The sequence below is a fragment of the Eptatretus burgeri genome, chromosome 11 (assembly GCF_056783735.1).
Source record: "Eptatretus burgeri isolate ZD-2024b chromosome 11, Ebu_testis_v1, whole genome shotgun sequence".
NCBI classification, from domain to species: Eukaryota; Metazoa; Chordata; class Myxini; order Myxiniformes; family Myxinidae; genus Eptatretus; species Eptatretus burgeri.
This window is the reverse complement of record NC_140971.1, coordinates 58,323,637-58,350,412: the sequence shown is the minus strand read 5'-3', so window position 1 is coordinate 58,350,412 and position 26,776 is coordinate 58,323,637. Positions and strand designations below refer to the sequence as shown.

Below are 26,776 nucleotides of genomic sequence, written 5' to 3'. Positions count from 1 at the left end.
TAAAAGAAAGCCAGGAGGAGACAGAGGAGGGATTGAAGGTCGAAACGGTGGAGTGTGACAAAAGACTTCAAGACATGAAGAGAGTTGATAAGCTGGGACTGGAGGGAAAAACGGAGACAGAGGAACTGGGAAGACGGGTAGAAAACCACAAGCGCAAGCCGGAAGAACAGTTAGAAGCCAAAGCAAAGTCTGAGTGTGCGGAGATGAGAAAGGAATTGGAAAAGAAAGTTTCTGAGTTACAGAAACACCAAAACAAAGAGAGGGAACTACAAAACGAACTGAGAGTGTTAAAAGAGGAAATGAAGAGAACGGAAAATGAAACTTTAAGAAACCACACTGTACAGATCGAACAGCTGGAAGCGAAGGCCAGACTAAAGAATGAGGAACAAGAAAGAGTAATGAAGGAAGAACGAATGAGACAGGAGAAAGAAATCAGTCAGTTGAAAGAAATGACGAGATTGCAGAAGGAGGAACAAGAAAGACAGTGGAATAGAAAACTGAAAGAGTATGAATTTGAAACTGAACGACAAAAGGAAAAAAATAGGTTTGAATACGAGGAGAAAGTAAAGGAGCAAGGAATGAAGCAGGAAGGAGAAATCAGGAGATTGAAGGACACAACGAGATTGGAGAGGGAAGAACGAGAGGAACAATGGAATAGAAAACAAAAAGAACATGAATCTGAGGTTGACCAATTGAAAGAAAAGCTGAGGCTGGAGTACGAGATAGACAAAGAACAGCGAATGAAACACAAACAGGAGATTAACCAAATGAAGCAAACCATGAAATTGGAGAAGGAAGGACAGGAGAGGAAACGAGGAAGAGTCGTGAGAGAACAGCGAATGAAACACAGGAAGGAAATAATAATAGTTGAGACAAGGGAGGTAAAGGGTGAAGAGTTGGCAGAGACACGGGAGACAGAAAAAATAGAGGGAAGACTGCACGATGAAGACGGGGTAAGTGACGCACACACACACACGGAGGTAGTGGAGGATAATGGGGGTGAGCTCGCGGAGCGTGCAGGGACCCGGTGCGAGCAGCTGGATGGCCTCCTCCAGGAACAAGGGGAGGGAGTATGCCCCCTTGAGGCGGATCACGACCAGGTGAGTTCGGTCGTGCTTTGCGAGGTCGAGGGGAGGAGTGCTGTGGACAGGTGCACTGAGAGCTTGGGGGGTATAGAGGCCCCGGAGACCCTTGTGGGGACACGAATCCCCAGTGTGGTTGTCCCTGTGTGTGTGGTGCAAGGTGTGAGTGCGTCCCCGTGTGTGGAAGCGACCCCGTGTGTGAGTGGTGTGGTGGCGATGGTGCCAGAGTACGTGCTTCCCAGCACGCCGTGTGTGGAAGGGGCCGTGTGTGTGAGTGAAACGGCCAGTATGAGTGAGGCACCGCGGGTGAGTGCCCCCGCGTGTGTGGATGAGGCACGGAGTGTGAGTGAGGCACCGCGGGTTCGTGCCCCCGCGTGTGTGGGTGAGGCACCGTGTGTGGAAGAGACCGCGTGTGTGAGTGTCGCCGTGTGTATGAGTGAGACACCGCGGTTGAGTGCCCCCGCGTGTGTGGATGAGGCACCGCGGGTTAGTGCCCCCGCACGCGTGAGTGAACGGCCGTGTGCAAGGTCGCTGTGTGCAAGGGAGACCGTGTGTGTGAGAGAGCGGTATGTGAGGGAGATGTCGGTTGGCATGCGGGAGCACGCAGCCGCGTCTCCCAGTGTGAATGTGATGGAGTGGACTGTGTGCGTCGAAACACGCAGGTATGCGTGGGTGGAATGGAGACGGAGACGGCGACATGGGAGAAACGAAAGCCGAGTAGCGGCTGTAGCTGTTTCGAGGACCGTGCCGGGTTCACCCAGCAGGGAGCACGAGGTTCGTGCTGTGCAACGCACGAGACCACCACGTGCTCGCTTGCGAGAGTGAAGTCCCGGTCCGGAAACGCACGCGGTGGATTTGCCGATCCCGCGGACGGACAAAGTTTAGGCAGGTAAACGGATTTGGACCGGACGGGTTCTCCACGCGATCGTGTGTGTTGAGCTCCAACGGGCAAAGCACATGTGTTCGCGTGGGGAACCCCTCGAGACGTGGGGCTTGTGTTTTTTTTTATGCGCACGGTGACGTCATGGCCGCACGTGGGGTTGGAATCCGGCAGGAGGGGTATCTCTGCCGGATGGTACCGTCCAAGGAGGGACGAGGTACACGTGCAGCTGCATGACGTCACGGGCAGGTGCAAAGTGCGCGAGTTGCCGCGCTGGTGATGCGCATGAAAAAAAAAAAAAAAAAAGCAAGCCTCACTTTCGGGTGCAAAGGATTCCTGGGCAAGGGGTGGAAGACCCCCTTGGCCTGGGCACAGGATGGAAACTAGTTAGGGGGAAGGGTTAGCTTAGTTAGACCGACTTCATGGGGCAGGGGTAAGTCCTCATGGAGTCCGTGGAATGGATTAGTTAGAGGGATAATAGCGAGATTTAGGTTGGGGAATTGATTAGTGGATTTATTTGAGGACATGGACAGACTTATGAATGTGTAGAGGGTCGCTTAAGCGGCCCGTGTCCGAAGTCGACCTGCGGCGAGGTGCGATCGCCCGGTCTACCCTCCGCGTGGGTACTTAGGTAGGTCGAATTTGGCGAGCAACCCTATCCCACGCGGGGGCTGATTGGCTCGATCGCGGTGAGACCGAAAGGTCCACCCGTGACTGGTTCCCGGCGTTAGTCCAAGAGGGTCACGACTGGATTGTCCGTCCGGTGGGCGACGTGCCGCGATTCGAGTTACGTGGCCGTCAGCACGCCGGCGGGCGCGAATCCGCAACAATATATATATAACGAATAAGCAGCTCGGGAGAGATACTTGGATGGAGAGTAAAAGCACACTGAGCCTAAAAGAATAATAAAATTCTTTATTAAAATGCTAACGCTGCAGAAGACCACTATCTTCCATCCTCAATCTCTTGCGTCCTCATGCTGCCGATCGAGAATTATGCAATCACCCACAGCCCCCTCCTGTGGGTGCGAATGCCAAACCCAATACACAAACCCAGATCATAAATGGAACATGTGACACCGAACCTGTGACCCAAACATCCAATCTGGAAGCAAATCCACCCTCTGATCCCACTCTCTTTATTAAATCCATCCCAAACCTCATGCTGATTGGTCCCCCTTGTAGCCCAATCGTGACACACAGCCGTTACCATTGAACATAAGTACAGCTGACATCTCTGCAACTGCACGTGTGGTGTCTTAAAAAATTTTTTTTACCTCTGGGGACGAAAGATGGTCTTCTGAAACGTCAGGGTTTTAATAAAGGATTTTATTATTCTTTTAGGCTCAGTGTGCTTTTACTCTCAGTATATATATATATATATATATATATATATATATATATATATATATATATATATATATATATATATATATATATATATATATATATATATATATATATATATATATATATACAGGGTGTCCCAAAAAATATACAACTTTTCATCTGCAAAGAGGATGGTCATAACATATATTTTTTAAAAAGATGTATGGCTGGATAGAAAGCTGAAAGGTTGAAGTTTATTGTACCAATGTCAAAATTGCCACCAAAATTTAAATTTTGGTATAGAATCGTCGTTTTCTTTTCGACCACATGTTCGACGTTGGCTCCACGTTGTCCGATCACTGCCTGCAAATGCGTTGTCATGTTCTCCATCACTTTGGGAAACGTTTCCTGAGGAAAACATCCTCGGTGGATGTTTTCCTTCAGCTTATCAAGAGTCTGAGGCCTAGGGTTTCCATATATCCTGTCCTTAAGATACCCCCACAAGAAGCAGTCTGGAGGAGTAAGGTCAGGGGAATACGGTGGCCACTCAACGTCTTCGTAGAGGGAGATAAAGCGGCCCTCAAAATGTTGTTTGAGAAAACGCCTTGTTCCCCTGGCTGTATGGGGCGGTGGCCCATCCTGCTGGAACTACTGGGTTCTCATCTGGATCAGGTTGTTTCTCCTACGGGCCTGAGTACGTAGCTCAGGCAGATAGAATTCCTGAATTATTTCGCGATCGTTCCTCTAGTTTACCGTGCAAGTGCGTCCCTGGTCATCTTCAAAGAAGTATGGACCAATTATCCCATACTAACCAACCGCCACCCACATGGTGACTTTGAGAACAGATTGAGGCACCAGTTCAGTTGATGCATTACCAGGATTTTCAGTTCCCCAGTTCTGAAAGTTTTGCTTGTTTACCTCCCCGGACAAGTGAGCTTGGCATTCGTCCGTCATGTGAAGTTTTTTGAGGAAGTCTGCATCTTCCTCCAACTTTCCTGAGAACCAATTTGCAAAGTCTAGTCGTTTGTGTTTCTGTTAATCAGTAAGCACCGTTTCCGTTTGAATTTTGTATGGAAAGGCATGAATGTCTTGGCGAAGGATCCTCTGAACGGTGCTCATGAATGTTTGTCTCGGCAGAAAGTCGTCGAATCGATTTTTTTGGACTCTGAACGACCGCCTGTCTCACCATTTCCACAATTTCTTCACTACGACCTGTCCTCTTCCGACCTCTGTGACCCTTGTGAAGGTCACAGATGGTTCCCACATTGGTAAACTTTACGATGGTGCACTTTATTGTCCGAAAGTTTGGTGCATGGTGCAACTGGATACCGAAATGTCTCGAGTAAAGACGTTGCACCTGTATGACACTTTTCGTCTGGTGCCAAAGTTCAACAATTTTCGTCCGTTTTTGTACGGTCAGTCTTGGCATTTTTCTGGCGCTTGCTTGGTATCAAAAAACTTCAGGGTCTCTGCAACATGAAATGAAGCATTAGTGACAAAATTACTGCTTTTTTTTTCTCAAACGAAGCATTTTAAAAGTTGTATATTTTTTTGGGACACCCTATACATGCATATATATGTATATATATATGTACAGTATGTATGTATGGCTTTTTTCAATTATTTTATCATGTCTGTATTACCTCCGATTTATATATTTAAGTGTTCATGCCCTTTGAAAATTTTGAAAAACAAAAAAAAATTGCTATTTTTGGGGGATTTAAAAAAAAAAAAATCGCTCTATATTGCCTCAGCCTTTGTAACTATGTGAAAGGTAATATTAAAAGATCCCCAGCCCCATTCCTTAGAGAATGTAGGGAAGTGTTTTCGACCCTCACAAAATATAGACCAGGCAATGCCGGGTACTTCTGCCTGTAATTGCTAAATGCACTTTACAATTGTTCAGATCGGTCGGATGTAGCTGTCAAACAGTACGGTCGCTTCTGGATTCTGAACTGTATCATCCTGGGTCATCACCCTTCCTGTCAATGTGGTGTAGCAAGTAATGTCACCAGATTAGTTCTTTGGCTGGCAATGGTGGAGTATTTTTTAAGAGCAGGTTTTGGGTCGCTGATGACTTCACGTGATTCGAAGGTTATAAGCACATTAATAAACGTGGGGTATTTATTTTCTTACATTTGAAACTCAAAATATGCTACAATTAACTTTTAAGTCAAAACTTTTCTCGGTGATCGAAAAACAGACCCGAAGTTACCGAGGATGCTATGACGTCACGTTCTCCGAAAACTTTGTGAACATTCGGAAATGGCGTGTAAACAATGGCGAGATGCGAATCAGAGAGTGATTTCAGCGGCGATGAAATTGAGTGTGTTCATTCCGATATTGCCGAGGACGAGTCGGAGGATGATGGGAATATATACTATGAAGTTTCTGGCCTTGAGGCAGATAAATTTGAGCCACTTGCAAGTGCCAGAAAACGGCCTATTTCGTGTACAAGTGGCAGGACTGACTGTCCTGCAGTTCATACTGACAGACTCCACCAGACAGATTGGTTTGTAGATTTTCATTTTCTTGTTCGATGCATAAAATAATGTAAAGTTTGATTCGTCTGTGACTTGATATAATAATTTTTAACCCTCCTAGCCTGGTGTTGGCTCGGTAGTTAGGGTGGTGGCTTGGGATCCTCGGGTCCTGAGTTCAAGCCCCGTCGGCCGCTGAATTAATACACCAGGGGGTTGACTCAGCCTGTCATACTTCCGAGGTCGGCGAAATGAGTACCAGTTCCAGTGTGTGTACTGGTAGGGGGTACTGCATCAGCGACAAAGTCACGCTTCAAGAAATGATAGCTACCCCGGCAGCTAAGCTGCCATACGACCACCACCAACCCTCTAGTCACTCAAGAGTCAGAAATAGAATGAATCAATAATGGACCCTTGGTGTTGAAGTCTTTCTGACAGCTGAGCTTGACCCCAGCGAAAGTGATAATGGCATGGCCGATGGGGAAGAGATTCTCAGCCAGATTCTCAGAGAAGATGAAGCATGAGCCAGCTGAGGAGGAGAAGGCTGAATGGTGGGCACAGCGTCACGCTTGTTTTGAAACCGAGCTCACTCATTGCGTTGCCTTCGTAATCCTCGGCTGTGAAATGGTCACTACGAATAATAAGTCTATCCAAAGGGTCCTCTTTACCCGTTTTCTTTGGGGGAAAATTCGCCCGTTTTGTTTGTACAAATCTTATTCACTGCTGGCGAATGTTTGATTCCTTCGGGAATCGGTGGGAGCGATTATCTGTTTTCCAGCCATTTTCGCAAAACATGGCGACACACGTACGAGGCACGATGTACAAATATCCAAATAACTTTGTTCTACAATAATTCAAAATAAAAAAGGATAATATAGACAGTTGCAAGCTCAAAATAAGCGAAAGAATGGCCCACTGAACTGGACATTTCTTCATTGAGCGAGTGAGCGTCCACTTTCTTTTGGAGAACGTGACGTCACCATCCATATATGGGCACATGGCTGTTTTTTTCAACAGCCTCGAGAAATAACTTCGGAGTTAAATTTCACTATTTTTCCCAATAGTTAGGCAACCACAATAGTTTGCATCGAACTATTTAATGCACATATAATCATATTGATAAATTTTCAGAACATGTTTGGTGACCTGCAACCTGCTCTTTAAATCGCTTCATACCAAATTTGATTTCCCTCCTGGAGTGTTGCTTCCATACATGTTCAAGACTAAATGATCATAGATTAGAGCTGTTGGTTTTCTTACCTTTTTGTATTTCTTTGATAGAATACCTCACAATTTCTGTTAAACATACATTTTTTTTTTATTGCAGTCCAGTATTGAACTACCAGTTGAAATGGTGTTGAGGAGAACTGATGTTGAAGAAGCTCCGGTAAGACATTTGCTCACCTGACAATGCCGAGCCATATTATCGAGTCTGATTGCTCATGATGTCAAATTTCAGAGGTAATGCTGTACCACATGAGCAGCTTTCTTGGCTCACACAAAGTGAAATTTTGACTGATCTTCATTTGTCTATGTTGAATGTCTTTCAGGTTATCATGCATAGCTGCAGCTCAGGGTCATCACACCAGAGGGCATCCAACCCCTGCTGCCAGCCCATGGAGAATGTAAAAAATGGAAATGGTGAGATGTATTCGTTTTGCCCTTTCTTGAAGAGATGGGAGGTGTGTGTGTGTGTGTGTGTGTGTGTGTGTGTGTGTGTGTGTGTGTGTGTGTGTGTGTGTGTGTGTGTGTGTGTGTGTGTGTGTGTGTGTGTGTGTGTGTGTGTGTGTGTGTGTGTGTGTGTTTTGTTGCTTGTTATCTCCAAAAGCAGGTTTCAGAAGGTGGAATGGAGTTCTCCCAGGGCTCAAAGTATCCACCTCTGTTTCGGTGAAGGATCTCAATTCTTGAACCAAGTTGTGAAGTTTTGTTGTTTCTCAGAGTTTTGTTCTAAGGGCTCTTTTCAGGATTATCAGTGAGCCCCTGACAGCCTCAAGTTACAGTTTGTTTGTTTTAATGTTCTTGGAGATGGTTTGCAAGATCCTTGTAAGGTTATTCTTTATCATTCCCATTGCTCCAGTTACCATTGGTACAATTCCGGCACTCTTCGGCTTCTAAGATCTTTTGACTTCATTCTTGAAATCTTGATATTTGGTAATTTTCTTGATTTCCGCATTATTTAAACAGAAATCATTGAGTACTAAAATCTCAATTAGCAATGCCTTAATTTCCTTTTTTGTATCTGAGTACTACATCAAGTCGCAATGTTCACACTCGATGGGATCATCAGGTCCTACGTGAGCATTACGTCCTCGTCTTCAATGATCATTTTTGGTTCGTGTTTCCATGAGTTTCCTGAGACTGAGATATTCATATTTTTGAAGATGTGCCAGTGGATTTCTCCACATACTTTGTTCTGCCTTTCTGTGTACAATTGTTCTGACATGAGTTTTTTTTTACATCCCGAGAAGAGGTGACCCTGAAAAATCTACACTTGTCCGTTTGTCTCAGTCCCACCATCTTTTTAAAGCAGTTGGTGTAGTCTTTGATCTTGGGCATTTATAATGATTTGTTGTCCATCCCAGTTGAGCTGACCTCTTCTTAACCATTCCAGTTAGCCTTCTTTGTCTATGCCCAATCTGTCCAACTCTTTAAAAAAAAATTCTTCCCTGCACTTTTATTGTTCTCCCTGTTATCCGTGTACATCTGTTGATATTTCACTATATATTTTTATTTCTCCCCCCCCCCCCAACCACTGTATTCATTGCTGTTTCGTATTTTGTGTGTGGCATCTTCTATTCACACGTGTCTGGAAATTTTTAGAAAGGTGGGTTAGGGATACCTTTTCTGGCTTTCTTTCTTTGTGTTTGCATACAAATTGGATTCGGTAGTCTGTCAAACTTTTCACGTACTCAGCCAATCTGACAGTTGTCACTCTATGCACTTGGTTGAGTTCTATCAGACCACTGCCTCCTGGTCTCGGCAGGTACATTCTCGGGATGCATTGATTTTGCCTAACTTTTTGTGGATAGTGAGGAGTTTTCTTGTTTTGATATCTACTTTGCTGATTTCTGATTGTGGCAAGTTTATTATTCCACAGTTGTATTGGAATACTGGTATTGCAAGTTGGGTTATGGCTTTGATTTTGTTTCTTGGGAGAGGTGTTTTCAGTATCAGCCTCATGCTACACAGGTATTCTTTGGTAATTGTTTTGTTAATTTTTTTTTGACATATTCGGTGCACATGACACACTTATCTATGCCAAATTATCTTTGATTGTCGTTGGAGTACTGCTTCAATAATTTCAGTTGTTCTGGTATTTTCTTCATCATTCGGTGCTCAGTTTTAAATCATCCATGTACAATAGATGTCACCTTTCCTGTCTCGTTGGATGTTCTTTTATTGGATGTTAATGTGTGTCCGTGTCCTCCCTCATTGATGAGGTTGATCAGTGGGTCCAGGGTCAGGCAAAACAGGAGGGGTGAAAGACTGTTACCCTGGAAAATCTCACGTCATATCTTCACCCCTGGTATTTCGATTTTTCCTTCCAAATAATGAAATATCAATGTGGTGTTCCATAGCTCTATTGCTTTCTCAATCAGTTTAATTATTTGGGGGTTGATCTAGTGCAATTGCATACATTTTTGTCATCCATGAATATGGAACGCTGCCAAAAGCTTGTTTGTAGCTTATCCATGCTCTTGACAATTTGGTTCTTCTCATTTTAGTTTTCAAGTGTGGTCTTGTTTAGTAGTAGGTGGTCTATCGTTCCGTAACATCCTCTTTTACATCCCTTCTGTTCTGCCTCGAGACCTCCTTGTTGTGTGATGGGCGTACATCATTTCTGTGATGATTGCCATCAGAAGTTTGTTTGTTGTTGGTAGATAGGTTGTTGGTCAGTATTTGTGAGGTAGTTGGGTTTCTTCAGATTTTGGTATACGGAGGGTGTTGTCTGTGAGCCACTCATCCATTTTCTGTTCCGCTTAGATAAGTTCATTGAATGCTCGAGCATAGTGAACATGGAGAGAATTACATTGCTTTAGCCAGAAGTTCGGAATCCCATCTGGGCCAAGCCTTTTGAAGTTTGGCATTTTTGCAAGTTATCCAATTTTTTTCTGCAGAAAATAGGGCATTTCCTCGAGATGTTGCTTCTCTTCCAAATTTCGGATCCATTCTACCTCCTTTTTGTGCTCTTTTCAATCTCCATAAATTCCAGAATTGTTCTCGTTTGTTTGTTTTTTTTTCCCCAGGAGGGTTAGGGATGACACATTCTGCTTCCATGTCCCTTGTTCTTGGTGGAATATTTTCAGGCAGAATATCAGATTTTTTTTGCTTTGCTAGCTGTCGTTTCTATTTTGAGTTTTTTCAACACACATTAACTTGAGGTCTTTATCTTCAATTTGATATTCGTTTTTTTATCTTTTGGGTTCTCCTCTTTTGTTGTGGTTTCCTGATTTGGAATTACTGTATTTGTCCTGTCTCCTTTCAGAGTAGTTATCGCCGTCTCTCGAGTCTGCTCCCATGGTGGTTCCCATTTGCGGGGCTTGTGCTGCTCTTGCGGTGTTTCGTTGTTATTTTTTTTTCCTGAATGAGCAGTGTTGTTACAAAACTCCCCATATTTATTTATTTCAGGGGGGCTGATTTTGGTATTTATAAAAAAAATTGATTGCCTTATTCTCCTGATTATCTATCTTCTTGGCCAACTCCTCTTCCAGACCATGCTATTCCTCATCATACTCATCCTCCTCCACCCAACTGTTCCCTTCCGTCCTTCTGTCAGGTATCATCCGCCATTCCCATTTTCATACCCTCTGTCTGTGTAGGTGTTTTCACCCAGTCCATGACCAAGTCTGGTCTGTCCATTACACCCCCCTACCCCCCCCCTTCCCAGGTGCATCCATTTACCCCCCAGTGCATCCATTTACCCCCTCCCCCCCCCCGTGCATCCATTTACCCCCCCCGTGCATCCATTTACCCCCCCCCCCTGTGGTTGGTAGTAAGTATCAAAACAAGTCTATCTATTGCTATTCTGTTTTGACAGTCTCTATGTTTCTGTTGTATTTGCACAGACTCTTTCAGTTTGGTTAGTCCTTGTTCTGTAGCACATAACAGTTTGTCACTTTTCTTCTCCTGGCAGATGATGCATTGTGTGACATCAGTGGATCTGTCTCTTTTAAGATTCAGCATTGGCTACATATTCTCATTTTTGTAGTGGCACATTCATCATATGAAATTCCACATGAAGCACATCCTTCATCTAAAACAAAATAAAAATGAGTTGGTGCATTTCATCACTCAACCCTATCAGCACTTTCTGGTGATGGTGATCTGAACGTAGTGATTCAGCTTTTTTTTGTCACACATATATGGAGCAAATATGTGTTTCTTGATTAAAACTATGATTGGAAATATTTGGGCCAAATCAAATACTTTATTCCTTAAAACTATGAACAGTTAAACTCAGGGATGTACCTTAGAAGTCGATTTAGGAGAAATAGTTGCTGGCCATGGCAGCCATCTTGAAATACAAGATGGCCACCATTGCCACGAATTAAAATGCAGACATTACATTTTGATAGGATGAAGAGTTTATATATGATGATGCGTTATGCCTATGGATGACACTTCTGAACTGTGCATTTGACCTCAGGAAGACCGGAAATAATAACTAAAATAACGTTTTGGCGGCCATTTTGTTTGTGGTCGTTTTGAGGCATTGAGAGTTACAGGAGAGGGTGACAGACAGCAAAAATGGACTCAGCACACCCAAATTATGATTTAAAAAAAGTGGTCTGTCAACTTTTCCCCAAAAATGCCTCTTGAAGTCTGATTTCCCAAAAATCCGACCAGTCTATCATCAGAAAATACCAATTTACAGAACAACGATATAGTTGAGATTTCAAGTAAAGTAATTGCTTATTTAGCCTGGGCACCAGATACTAAGTATAAGAAAAACAGTTTGAACTATTTGAGCATTATTGACCTCCGACTCGTTTACTCGTCCCTGATGCTTGGCACGACATTTTTGAGGCTCTCAGATTTTCTAAACAATTGCTTTTGATCCTTTCTCCTGTGAATTATGATCTGTGATTTCAATGCATCTGTGAGTTGACGGTTATAAATCGTGAATTTTGATCGAGGATGGAGTTGAACACAATTAATGCGGGTATTTGATCATCAGGGATTCCATTTGAAAGGACCACCAACTTGCTAAGTACCACGCCTGACGCACAGCCTCAACTCGAGAACACTCTTCAGGAGCATGTTGGAGATGAAATCCTTCCCAAAGATGAGTTGAATAATTATATTGCAAGGTAAGTAAAAATCACTAAACTTTGTTTTTTTCCTTTCCGTTTATTGATTCCACTGTAAAGCACATTAACCCCATTCCACTGGAAATCATATTACCCCCATTAACCCTTCCAAACCAAACAAATACACACAAGTAAAATATTTTATGTTGCCCATTGTTCTGTTTTTACCCCTGCCACCAAAGGTGGAAGGAGGGTTATGTTTTCACCCCTGTCTGTCTGTGTGTTTGTTTGTTTTTCCTGTCTGTCTGGTTGTGGGCAGGATAGCTCAAAAAGTTGTGGACGGATTTGCACGAAACTTTGTGGACATGTTGGGTATGTGACGAGGAAGAACTTATTCGATTTTGGTGAAGATCTGAATCTGGATCTGATAATTTTTTAAGTGATTCTTCACCACTGAGAGATTGGACCAAAAACGACATGTCGCATAATGTCTCAAAAAAGTTATGGATGGATTCAGACGAACATTGGTGGACAGGATGGGTGTGTGACAAGGACTAATTGATTCATTTGTGGTGAAGATCCGAATCCAAATCTGGATCCGAGATTTTTTTTTTAAAATGATTTGTCACCATTGAGAGATGTGGTCAAAAACGATATATAGCATTATATTTCAAAAAATTATTTGGCCCGATATGTTCTACTGGATCAGGCATTGCGTGGCGGAGGTATGCACTCTACCAAGTTCCCTAGTTTTTTTCATGCTTCAATAAGGGCGAGGTTCAAGGAAGAGCAAGCTTGAACAGACAGTGGGTTGCAGGGCACAAATTGGGCAAACCAGCAAGAGAATGAACAGGAAAATAAGAGACAGAGAGAGAGGAGGGTAGGAAACATTGAAACCAGGAAATCAGAGGGTTTGGTTCAGAATGGATAATGGAGTTATTATGGATATATAAAAATAGTGTATGACATGAGATGGTGGTGCACTGCCTGCTTCAAGCCCTGGAGGGAAGAGTGGAAAAGAACAGCCACTGGAAGGCGATTCCATAGACGGGAGAAACAAAAAACAAAATATGAAGTTGAAGTGTGCATTGGTTGGAAGAATTCTGTAAGTCTTTGGAATTTTGGAAGCTGGAAGCCTGGATTTTGGATGGAAGTTACTGGAAGAACACGTGCATGCTGGAGTTGCTCGGGAGGGTTGGAGGACTGAGAGCACTCGGTTGGAGATAGGGAAATAGTTATTGCACTGTGTCAGACAGCAAGTGGAGTGAGTGCGTCTCTTAATTACGTACCATAGGAACATGAGTGTTTATTAATTATGCACCATTGTAATGTGTGTTTGTCTGTAAATTACATACTACAGGTATCCTCCGTTTAACAAAGATTTGCTGCAACAAATGTTTTCATGTAGGACTATTCATCGCCGAAGGTCTTCATTCCTTCATTCGCGCCAACAAAGGAACCGTCACAGTGTCATGGCGATGATAATAAGTACATTTGATACATTTTTCTAGGAATAACTATTTGATGGGGTGATTAACTTTTCAATGGGTGGATTCACTTTTCAGAAGGCTTGGGAATAATTAACATTTCAGAATTATGGGGTTAAAAATAACCATCTCTTCTACCACCTCCCGTCACCATACGAAAACGTGGACTCAAGATTGTTTGGCGAGTGTTACAACTAAATTAACTTTCATATGTAATGGGCAAAGCCTAAAAACGAAAGATTACCCGAAGAAAACTAAATAACTGAAAAATACTGCATGGTCCGGGAGCGATAATTTCCACCTGTCACTTGGAAACATTATCTTTTGTTTTAACCACACACAACCTGGAGTCATTAGCCCGCGCTCGCACGAAAAGCAGGGTTAAGCGATTGTCCGATATGTGCCGATGTACATGCGTACGTCCGTGTCTGCATTTTGTTATTTCCTTTTCTCTGGAGCTGCTTGTCGGATTGACATGAAATTTTCACCATCGGTGTGACGACTCATGTAGAATGGTGCAATGATAATTATGGCATCATCGGTCACATGGTGTGGCAGCCATGTCAGAAAAAAGTTGAAACATTGGACCTCTATCACTGAAACCGCTCCATGGAAAAAATTTTAACTTGGCACCTGTCAAGTACTCCCCATGGGGAATAAGTGATTTTTTTTTCTTCAGAACATCATAAGTGTCTTTGTTTTGATGTCATAATTGCATACGTGGAATGCTACATCTGATCAGCATGAAAATGAGGGTCATCTTGGGATAAATTAGTCAAGAGAAAAAAATTATGACTTCATCAGTCATGTGATTCAGCAGCCTTGTTTTGTTGTTGTTAAACCTTAAAGAATCTCCAGAAATGCCTGAACAGATCGAGGAGAAACTTTACAGGTATGACTGCCTATCTATGAGGAACAAAAAGTTCTCCACCTATGATATTATAGGTCACATGGTTTGGCAGCCATATTGGATTTACCCTAAAACTTCTTAAAATATTCTTCACCAGAATGGCTGGACAAATCGAGGGGAAACTTCACCCACATATTCCCCAAGCCTTGGGGATACCAGGGCGTTCATGAATAATTGATAGGTCATATGGTTTGGCAACCATATTGGCTTGAAGGAAAATATTTTTTAAATTATCTCTTGAACCGCTGCATCAATCGACACGAGACTTCAAAATTATGATCTAGTGGTGATGGGGAATATATGTTTTAAATTTCTACCTGAATGAACGTATGGTCTGACAGCCAGAATTATTAAATTTTTTTGAATCTGGGTTCTTTCTAATTTTTTTTTTTTTGAATGAGGCTCACTTGGCTGTGCCTGGATGGGTTTGAGGGTAGAGGAGTAGCTGCTGAAAGCCGAGTGTTATTCAGGTTCCTTCTGATGATTTGTTTGGGTTCCTTCTGATGACTCCAATGCAGTACCTATTTTATTTGGTCTTCCATTGAATTTAATTTATTCCATTCCAAAGACTTTCCTCGCACCAAGTTTTCTCAAGACTGCACGAGGTAAGTATTCTGTGAATACCATCTAGTTATTGAAAGTGGTTGGGAGTAATGATGACGTAAACCCGTTCTGCAACCTGAGCCGAACGTCGTGATGTCACCGCCACGAGCTTCTCACATCACTATTACATCAATGTTAAATGTAATTTAAAGTTAAAAAAAAGCAAACTAATTTTTAGCTACAGTTTGTTATCCTAGTTGTCTTTATTGGTTTCTTGTCCACAAAATATGAGTAAATTAAAAGTTTTTCTTTTTATTTTGCTTAGTGGACACAAACATGGTGGGTTGGCAATTCTTCTTCATTACCTTCGCCACCATTATGTTTTCACCCCTTTCTGGCTCTGTTTGTTTGTGTGCAGGATATCTCAAAAAGTTGTGGATGGATTTGGATGACATTTTGTGGACATGTTTGGTGTGTGACAAGGACAAACTCATTAGATTTTGGTGAAGATCTGGATCCAGATCCGACTCCTAGAATTTTTAAAGTGATTCTTCACCATTGAGAGATCGGGGCTAAAAATGATATATAGCACGATATCCCAAAAAGTTGTGGACGTATTCGGAGGAAACTTCTTGGACGCGTTGGGTGTGTGACAAGGAAGAATTGGTTCGATTTTGGTGAATATCTGAATCCGAGAATTATTTAATTTTTAAAAGAATTCTTCACCATTGGAGAGATAGGGCCAAAAATGATTATATAGCATGATGTTTCAAAAATGTATTGGGTCCGATATGTTCTCGTGGATCAGGCATTACGTGGAGGAGGTATGCACTCAACCAAGTAGTAGAGTTCCCACAATAGGGTCCCGTGACCGTTTTTCCGGAACCAAGGTTTGAACGTTGATTTTAGTCAATTTGAGGGTGCTGATTAAAATGAGCTGGGGTGAACCTCGTGAAAATGTGGGCTAACTCGGCCAGATGCGAAAATTCAAAATGGCTGCCATGCTACTTCCAGTATATCAAAAATTGCATATCTTTGGTTCTACATGTCCGATTTTTATGATTTTTGGGTCAAAATATATGCTTTTAAGGTCAAGGATGTCATATATTACCATTGCAGATTGTTATGTTTAAGGGTTAAGTCACAAAATACGAAATATAACTTTTCAGGGGCCAAATCCAAGATTGTCGTCGAGTAACATCTGGAAAATAGTAAAAAATCAATTTTCTTCTCATAATATTATTGGCAGTGAATCTTTCCATGCAAGTAAATGTTTGTTTATATGTGGGAGTGCACAACAAATTGAGACAAGAAGAGAAGGACGCAATCGTTGTCTTTATTTTCAGAACATGATGTGTACATAATATCAATTTCTCAACTTTTACACTGTTCAGGTAGGTTATACCATTCTTTTGTATGTCCCTCCTGTACTTTATCTAGAACAGTAATATGATGAAAGAATATCAACATTCCTTCATTTTGTCTGTAGAGCAACAGTGTTTCAATGGAAAAATGAAATAAAACATGAATTATCTGAATTCCCGGCAATTGACGCTTTCCCGGAAAGTATTTTTGTAATTTGCATTGACCAAAGTTTGATGTACTGTCCAAACTGTGTTTCATCTAAGACAGTCATAATAAAATTATATTAACATCTCTTATATTTTGACTGTGGCAATGTTTTTACAGTTGTAAATTAAATTAAATGAAATCTCCATTGAAACACATACATGTAATCCTTCAGTCACGATCTGAGTCGCTGGCTCCAGAGTCACAAACTTCATCATTACTTTCAGCCTCATCATCGTGCAACAATGTCTGTTCTTGTTCAACCAAGTCATGTCAATTTCTTGGGAGTGCATCATGGGTATACTTCACTGACACACATCCACCGTCTTTCATTGTCCATCCATGGTTGGTGGGATTTGGGGGTGCATCCGGCTTGTCATAGTTTAGTTGAATGTAAACTTGGTAGTTAACTCGCATCACATGCAGATTGTGAGAATCTGGATCTGGTGGGATGCGGGACGTGGACTTGTTTTTCATCTGACCCCACTTCCGTGCTCTGGCTTCACCTAACGTTTTACTGATTGTGTCATTATAGATGTGTCTAATAGTGAATGTGGCCATTTGCTGAAGCACCTCTTGTGTCACTGGAAGTGTTTTGCCAACATCTTTCAAAAGATTGCTTGCCTCCTGAGTTCCTGTTCCTTTTTCATAAACTGTGTTTTTCCTATGTCCATAGAAGCCAGATGCTGTATCATGTTCATGCCAGATTGTTTTTGTAAATGATGCCTATGGTGTGGAAAATTCCATCAAAGACTGAGCATGAGCGTCGTAAATCCACGACAGCATATAGAGATGGGTCCAGAAATGTGTACATGAAAACATCAGATAGGTTTCCTGCCACAAAGAACTTCCAGGTGCTGTTCAGCAATCAGGGAAACAAACAAAGGCTGCAAAAGTTTCTAAAGGATGAGTTCACCAAGCTTGCAAAGAATCATAGAGAAATTGACTTTGTGTACTCCATCAGGCAAAATTGTTGCAACATCTCCTCCGGAGAAAGGATGGAAGAATTTGAATGTAGTCACATTGAGGTGGACACAATGCTGTTCTTCATCTATTCGCAAATCCGAAAAGCAGGAAAAATGGAGACAGTCATGATTGATGCCGAGGACACAGATGTCGTGATTCTTTCTGCATATGTTGCACATCAACTGGAGGGCACCCTTGCTATCAAACAGAAAGACAAAATCATCAGCTGCAGAGACCTTTGCTCTGATGATGTAGCTGAAATATTAATCCTATTACACATCCATAGTGGATCTGATACAACATCTGGCTTCTGTGGACATGGGAAAAACACAGTTTATGAAAAAGGAACAGGAACTCAGGAGGCACGCAATCTTTTGAAAGATGTTGGCAAAACACTTCCAGTGACACAAGAGGTGCTTCAGCAAATGGCCACATTCACTATTAGACAAATCTATAATAACACAATCAGTAAAACGTCAGGTGAAGCCAGAGCACGGAAGTGGGGTCAGATGAAAAACAAGTCTACGTCCCGCATCCCACCAGATCCAGATTCTCACAATCTGCATGTGACGCGAGTTAACTACCAAGTTTACATTCAACTAAACTATGACAAGCCGGATGCACCCCCAAATCCCACCAACCATGGATGGACAATGAAAGACGGTAGATGTGTGTCAGTGAAGTATACCCATGATGCACTCCCAAAAAGTTTACATGACTTGGTTGAACAAGAACAGACATTGTTGCACGATGATGAGGCTGAAAGTAATGATGAAGTTTGTGACTCTGGAGCCAGCGACTCAGATCGTGACTGAAGGATTACATGAATGTGTTTCAATGGAGATTTCATTTCATTTAATTTACAACTGTAAAAACATTGCCACAGTCAAAATATAAGAGATGTTAATATAATTTTATTATGACTGTCTTAGATGAAACACAGTTTGGACAGTACATCAAACTTTGGTCAATGCAAATTACAAGAATACTTACCGGGAAAGCATCAATTGCTGGGAATTCAGATAATTCATGTTTTATTTCATTTTCCATTGAAACACTGTTGCTCTACAGACAAAATGAAGGAATGTTGATATTCTTTCATCATATTACTGTTCTAGATAAAGTACAGGAGGGACATACAAAAGAATGGTATCACCTACCTGAACAGTTTAAAAGTTGAGAAATTGATATTATGTACACATCATGTTCTGAAAATAAAGACAATGATTGCGTCCTTCTCTTCTTGTCTCAATTTGTTGTGCACTCCCACATATAAACAAACATTTACTTGCATGGAAAGATTCACTGCCAATAATATTATGAGAAGAAAATTGTTTTTTTGTTTTTTTACTATTTTCCAGATGTTACTCGACGACAATCTTAGATTTGGCCCCCGAAAAGTTATATTTCATATTTTGTGACTTAACCCTTAAATATAACAATCTGGAATGGGAATATATGACATCCTTGACCTTCAAAACATATATTTTGACCCAAAAATCATAAAAATCGGACATGTAGAACCAAAGATATGCAATTTTTGATATACTGGAAGTAGCATGGTAGCCATTTTGAATTTTCGCATCTGGCCGAGTTGGCCCACATTTTCACGAGATTCACCCCAGCTCATTTTAATCAGCACCTTCAAATTGACTTAAATCAACCTTCAAACCTTGGTCCTGGAAAAACGGTCACGGGACCCTATTGTGGGAATTCTACTAAAGTGCCCTTCTGGTTTAGGTTTTGGTCTCGGGGAATCTAATTTAAACTTTGACTCAAGATTGTTTTGTTAAGTGTTACAACTAAATTAACTTTATTATTAGGTAAATAATGATATTATGTCACTTGCAACTAAAGCCATAGTTATACCATAAGCATATGGCTTGGCTTTTCGACCTAAACATTACGGTGAGGAAACGAAGTGTAATTTTTTTCCTCAGGAAATAATGCAAAATGAGCTCCCGCATAAGGAAGGTTTGCATCATGAGGAGTTATAAAAGTACGTAACCACTTCATTAAGCGGGGATACCTGTATTAGAACTGAGTACCTCAATTAATTACATACTTTTGAAACGTGAGTACGTCTATTGATTATGTACTACTGAAATATGACACATGATTTGGTGTTCTAATGGTTCGAGTGTCTGCTCTGAATCTGGAAAGTTGGTGGTTCAAACCCGAGCTGAGTCGTACCAAAGACTTTAAAAATGGTACACGCTTCCTTGACGTTCAGCATTTAAAACAATCGAGCAATGGCAAATCACCCAGTATAACTCTTGCCAAGAAACTGCTCCGGCAGCACTAATGCTCTGTAAAACGTATGGTAAATGAAAAATTGAAATGTGAGCATGTCTATTAATTACGTACTATTGGAACATGAGCAGGTTCATGAATTCGATATAATCAATATGATAAAATCGAAAAACAGAGTGTTTGTTCTCAACAGAACCATGATGTGTAGTACCACCCAGTCGTAGTCAGAGAGTATTACAAGTCACCTGTGGAGAAACTACGTGATTACGCTTACTGATGCTAAGAGTAGGCTAGCTATGCTGGCACCCTGGCCAAATCCCCTAACCTACACAAGGCATTGCATCAGTGGCACAGCTACCAGCTCAGCCAATGATGCTACCCCACAGCCTCGCACTGAATATGAAAGGAAGCTTACAAATGCTTTACTAATTGTGCTTACTGATGCAGAAATTACTGATGATTACGGCTTACATGTTAATGCTTACATTTGGGATGATTTCAACAAATTTCACCAGCACACAAAACAAGTCCCGGTGAGGGTCTGCAATCTCCAATTGCTCTGTTTTTTAACCTCCGCCATCTAAGATGGATGGAGGTTACTGTTTTCACCCGTCTGTTTGTTTGTGAACAGTATTACGGAAAAACTCCTGGACGGATTTTGACGAAACTTGGTGGGGGGGATTAGGTATGGTCCAAGGATCATGCCATTAGATTTTGGACTTGGGCCAAAGTCCAATATGGCCACTATGGTGGCCATTTTGAAAAAATATTTGAATTTTTGTTTTTGCATTTCTACATGTTTTCCAACCCCCAAAAAATTTTTTTTTCAACTTTTATTCAAAAAAAATTTCGATTTTATTTGAAAAATATTTGATTTTTTTTTTTTGCATTTCTTCATGTTTTAAGTGATTTCCAACCCCCCAAAAAAATTGTAAGAGAAAAAAAAAAATAAAATTTTGCAACTTTTTTTTTCAAAAAAATTCGATTTTTTGGCCATTTCTACATGGGCGTCGATCTAGTTTAGTTTATTCAATCGTGGTTCAGTAGAGTCTGATCCGTTTTGACCTACAATGAATAGGATATCAGGTTCACTTAAGTGACCCAGCAGTATTGGCGGCGGAGGTTTTGCACTCTACAGAGTGCTCCCCCTCTAGTTTTCTCTTGTTTTTGGTCTATATTGTGCAGAAAATCGGCATCATTTTCAGGGGCACTATCAAAACACTAAAAAATTACTAAGGTATCCAATTTTGTCTGCTTGCCTGTGACACTGGGGCCCAAAGTGCCAGAGTCTTCAGACACAGTCGTGAGTGGTTTGACATGGTCGGCCTTAAAGGGGACCCCAAATACTCAGGCCACCTCAATGTGAATCTATCCCTTGATAGCCTACAAAATAGATATGATGTCTTTTTCCAATTTATAAAATTGGTAATTTTGCAAATGAAATTCGAAATCTTATTCTTCTTCGCGCTTAGCCGTGACGTCACACCGGGGAGTCAACTGCCACAATCTTACTGTCTACGGGATACATCGCGGTACGATTCAACTCAAACGGTGAATAATTTTCGATTTTCTGCAAATATCCCGAGTCGATGCATCCTTGGTGGTTGCATTAATGTAAACCAAGATGGTTTCATGATACACCAATGGCCGAAAGACCCTAAGTTTGCCAGAAATGGGATGAGGTTTGTCCGAAATACCCGAGTGTGGATCGGGCTGACAAGATTTTCGCAAACAGTTTACAGAGCATTGTTATGAAACAACAGAGATTGCAAGATCTTGCGGTTATCTGCCACAATTGAGAGAGGATGCAATCCCCTTGATTAAACGGAAGAAACAGTCATCCTTTGAAACTGTGACACCATCTCGACCCAGCTAGCAGCACATGTACACAGGCGATTTGAATTGTGAATGAAACACGTTTCCATTGTCCAGCACAACAGCATTTGAATATAATTGAATCTTGTTAACCCCAATTTCTGGAAGTCAAAGGAACCACCATCTATTTATATTGGAGAGGAAGTATGTATATATGCATCATCTTCTCCTCTGAGAGGATTTGACCGAGGAGGCAAAAACTTTCAGGGGTTCCCCCCTCAGCCCTATTGCTTTGGCTATAATGTTGATTTCCCTGTCAGTTGGATGCCAGGGCATATAAACTATTTGCTTGTGGTGGAGTGTCAATGCCAATCCACCATTGGTCTATTTACGCAGGTCGAGCACTGCTTATGGCACAAGTGCACCTGCTCCGGTGCGTACAGCTAAAGCCGAGCGACGCCTGCAAGATCGACTACGTGTGTGCAGCCCTGACCCCAAATCTCCTGAGGGTCCAGAGCTGTCACCAGCTGAGCGGCGGGCTCGTGAGGCTGAGAAGAGGGCCATGTGGAGAGCTGCCAGGTACTATGCCCTCCCATCCTGATTCTCTCTCTGTGTTGCCAACAAGATTATTATTATTTTGTGTGCAGTTTGTGGCTGTTCGGTTTGCATAATCTCTGGAGCACAGCTGCACCACTGATGCAGTGCCTCCTGTAGGTTGGGGCGGGAATTTAAACTTTTCACTGTGCAAGCAATGGCTCGCATTCTCTTTAACGTCTACCAACTAATGCTGATAGACCGAACAGCCAGTAATTTAACGTCCATCTGAGGGAAGGCACACAGATTGATTAATCATCCTGTAAATGAAACACCAGAATGGCTTCTATAGCATGGTCAGGATTTGAACCCAGGCTAGACAGCTCAGAGGTGAGTGTGCATACCTCTCGGCGATCCTACCAGCCCTCTGATAGGATAATAATGACATCTGGAGGCTTCTAGTTAATGTTTTAAAGAAACTCCTGCTTTGGGTTTCTTCTTGGCTTTATGTGTCCAATTTAAAATGTTTAAAGCACTTCAAATGCTTCCTTATTTTTCAGATGACTGATGCACTTGCTGTAGTGCCTGCTCCCTAAATTTCTGTAATCTCCTCTCTGATGTTTGTGCCAATTCCCCAACATCTGTGAGAAATGACAGTACTCGGTCTGTCAGGCTCTTGATTGTAAGTCGTGTTTGTGTCTGGAGGGACGTGTGATGTGGGTGGTTTTCCTTTTAACTTCAGGATGAAATCTTTGGAGCAAGATGCTTTGAAAGCACAAGTGGTTATCACCAAAGCAAAAGAGATCCAGAAACGTGGAACGTTGGACAGAGTCTCCGAAACACCGTCGCCGGCACTCTCCGCATCTCCCCCACCTCTAGATGGTGAGCAAGGATTTAGGGAAGCTGGGATGTCTGAAGCTCACAGGAGCATTTCTAAAGCCGCTGTCACACCTTGACGTTTTAGCCAGCGTATGGCAACGTATCAAAATGTATGTAAAACGCTGGCATACGCTGAACTATTGATGTTTTTTTTCAGTTTTTGGCGTATTCATAACGAGTTGGACGTATGCATAACGTATTAGTAACGTACACAGAACGTTTCGATTACATATAAATAACATACCAACGAATGCTTAACGTGTTGTCGAGGTTCACAACCTTTGCCCAACGATAGTCCAACGTATGCATAGCGCGCGGCAGCATATCGCCGACGATCACGTGGCGTAGCCTATTAAAAGGTTTCCGCTCGACGATTCAAATCATAACCGCACTAGACATCGAAGTGTCATGGCCCTGTCACACCTTGACGTTTTAGCCAGCGTATGAAAAATTTGCTGAGCATGCTGGCACACGTCGAATACATAATGGGTAAGTTTTGTATACGTTAAGAGCATGCTGGCACACGTTGAATACGTTATGGGTAAGTTTTGTATACGTTAAGAGCACGCTGAAGCATGCTGGCATACGTCGTAGTACGCCGAGCACGTCGACAAATTTTAAGCATGCTCAAAATTTTTAGACGTATGCCAGTGTATGATTCTAACATTACCTCGACGTGTTTCGACTTATGAGTAACTTGCAACTAACGTGTGTCGACGTGTGTCAACGATCGCGTAACGTGCCTACAACTTATGGCCAGCGTATGCGGAACGTGCGAGTCATACGCTGGCATACGTCGAAAAATTTTGAGCATGTTAAAATTTGTCGACGAGCTCGGCATACTACGACGTATGCCAGCGTGCTTCAGCGTGCTCTTAACGTGTACAAAACTTACCCATAACGTATTCGACGTGTGCCAGCGTTTTAGACAAATTTTTCTTATGTCGGCATACGCTGGCTAAATCGTCAAGGTGTGACAGCGGCTTTAGCAAGGAGAGTTGTTCATGTCAAAATGTGAGGAACATTCTGTTGTGCTCTTGAGTGTCAAATTCCTGAAAAAAATGTTTTTGCCAGATGCTGCTCTTTACACCTTCAAAGATGAATGATCCCTTGCTGGTAAGCATCTTGCTTGTATTGAATAGTGTACAAAGTTGCAAAAGGTTTGGAACAAAGTTGAGTCTAGGACGCAGCACCAACCTTTGAATTTCACTCCTCCCTCCCCCCGACCCGGTCCTGAAGGGGCTTGACCCGGAACTGGCAGCCACCCCAAACTCAGCCTGCACTCCTTCCCAGACCACACACAGCCTCCCAGAACAAAAACCACTCGGTGCCTGCCGGGCCTCCCTCGGTGTCTCGGCTGCCTTGAATGTCGCACGCATGGCATGGGTTGTTGGCCGTGCTCACTGGACTCTGAGCATTTTGTATTCTGAAAATTTGGGGGGAAAAAATATTTTTCTATCTATCAAATGCCATTGTAAATGTTGTATGCTGTATATATTGGACGTTTTTTCTCTTTTTTTTTTCTTTTTTAAGTTGAAAGGAGTTCTAAACCTTGTAAAGTCACTGTGAATAGGAGATTGGTAATTTGTTTTTTAAATGTTACTTTGCTGCTGGGGAGGGGAGGCTGTTCTATTTCAATTGCTGTGATCACAACCTTCATGGTTTCTGCAGCAGTCCTTCATGCGCATCCTGGAAGATTGGAAAGTTTCAAATCTATCGAACAATGACGCATTTTCACCAACTTTGCATTTGCAGGCTTCGGAGGGATTCGCTTTACTTCCTTTTTGTTTGTCGTCTTTGATTTCCGTGTTGACCACACGTTTTTTCCACGACAGAGATGGGAAACCTGAGTACCTTCTTACTGCATGTTGCTGTTTTAAGTTGAACTTGAATTAACATTGTATAAGTGTTGGTTATTTATAATCTTAATGCTGTAAACTGTCCAAATTTAAATGTGTAGAAGTTTGGAAAATTTAACATATTTAGTTTAGTTTTCTCTGAATCCTTTCTCCTAAACTGTGATTTAGCTGATCAGACTTTTTTTTTTAATTTTTTTTTTTTCTTTTCCAGTGTACATTTGGTGTAAAACACTAACTGCAGTCTGATTACATTGTATTCGGAACTGCTCAGCTCAATAAAAAGGTGGATTTGCAGCTTACGTCACAATGATTTAAGTCCTGGGATTGTGGAAACGTTTTTGTTCACTGACTGGTTGTTCTTCACCTGCTACAATCAACGGTAAAATATACTTTTCTGCTCGACAGCCGTGAACTGTCATCTTGGAAACTCGCTCGTGCTGAGAGGGTGGAATTTTGGGATCTTGCTGAACAAGATAATTGGGCCTCTTGGTGTCCCCAGTCCTCAGGGAGGATCCCTGCCTCACGATGATGGGAACCTGGGTTCAGGTCCCACATACAATACGTGTTTGTACATTGTCTATTAATGTCTTCTGTCATTCAAGTAAAAGTACACTTTTACCTGAATGTTATAATGTTGTTATATCTTACACATGATATGTGTACAAGCTCTAACATGATATAAGCCAAACGATATAAGACAGAGGAAAGTCACAAGACGACAGAGTTATGGGACCAAACCCGATAAGATACTTGTAAAGTGAACGCCTGATGTGGCTGACAATTGCCCCTGCAGGCAGTGGAGGGGAGGGGGGGGGGAACGGACACATCCCTTTTTGGAAGAGGCAAAAACTTACATTGGATTTGATTATATTGTTGTCGTCATCAATATAATCAAATCCAATGTAAGTTTGTGTTTGCTTCTGAATGCCGAAACCCTGTGCTTGGTTCTAAGTCTTGTGTCCCAAACCCTTCTGTACCCACCTTACCCAGTCGCACCCAACTGTTTCTGGACTCTGTGTCCTTTTCTCCTGCCAAGGTGGAGAGCTTGCGGTCAAACCTCGACTCAGATTCTGCAACCAGTCCAGATCACATCAGCCCACGTGTCCTAAAAACCTGCTCTGCTGCTCTTACTCACCCTCTCTCTGTTATATTCACCCTCTCATATGCTCAAGGTCATCTGCCATCTGCTTGGAAATCAGCAAACATTACCACCCTGCATAAAAAAGGTGCAAAAACATCCCTGCAACTACAGACCAATCATCCTGTGCCCAATCAGCAAGGTTGTGGAATCCATCATCGCTTCAGATATTAAATCCTTCCTCTTCTCCAATGACTTGATTTCCGATCATCAATTTGGTTTCAGACCAGGTCACTCAACCCTGGATATGCTGCTTCTGCTTTCCCAACAATTGATGGAGGTCCTAAATGCCAAACAGGAGATCAGAGCCATCTCCCGAGACATATCGCAAGCTGACGACACAGTCTGGCACCTTGCCCTGCTCACCAAACTCTTCTGGTGTCCAAGGCAATTTCCAATCATGGCTCTTGGACTTCCTCTCCTGTTGCAGTCAACGAGTGACTCTTAATGGAATTGTCTCATCTCCTCTTCCCATCCAGGCTGGAGTTCCTCATGGCAGTGTTCTGGCCCTGTGCTTTTTCTGCTTTTCATAAATGATCTCTCAGATTCCCTGGAAAATCGTCTTTGTCTCTTCGCTATTGATGCCATCCTCTGTTGTACCATCTCTCATCCTTCAGATCACCAGGCTGCAGCCTATTCACTCTCTGCAGGCCTGGATAAAATCACAAGCTGGTCAAACACTTGGAATATGTCTTTCAATCCTGACAAATCTCACACCCTCACCATGTCTCCCTGAAAGACTCATCAGGAAGTGCCCCCCCCCCCCCAAATCTACTTTCTCAACAATCCCCTTGAAGAAGTC

General features: G+C 42.3%; 1 protein-coding gene across 1 annotated transcript; it reads left to right on the top strand.

Moving 5' to 3' along the window:
* Positions 1-6,998: 6,998 nt before the first annotated feature.
* LOC147017176 (protein scribble homolog) lies at positions 6,999-25,130 on the top strand. The gene is made up of 7 exons (XM_085846612.1): positions 6,999-7,157; positions 7,321-7,411; positions 11,949-12,081; positions 21,961-22,143; positions 22,841-22,980; positions 24,052-24,093; positions 24,217-25,130. The coding sequence occupies exons 1-6, from the start codon at positions 7,122-7,124 to the stop codon at positions 24,081-24,083; spliced, it is 615 nt and encodes a 204-aa protein (XP_085702738.1). The 5' UTR covers positions 6,999-7,121; the 3' UTR covers positions 24,084-24,093; positions 24,217-25,130.
* Positions 25,131-26,776: the final 1,646 nt, after the last annotated feature.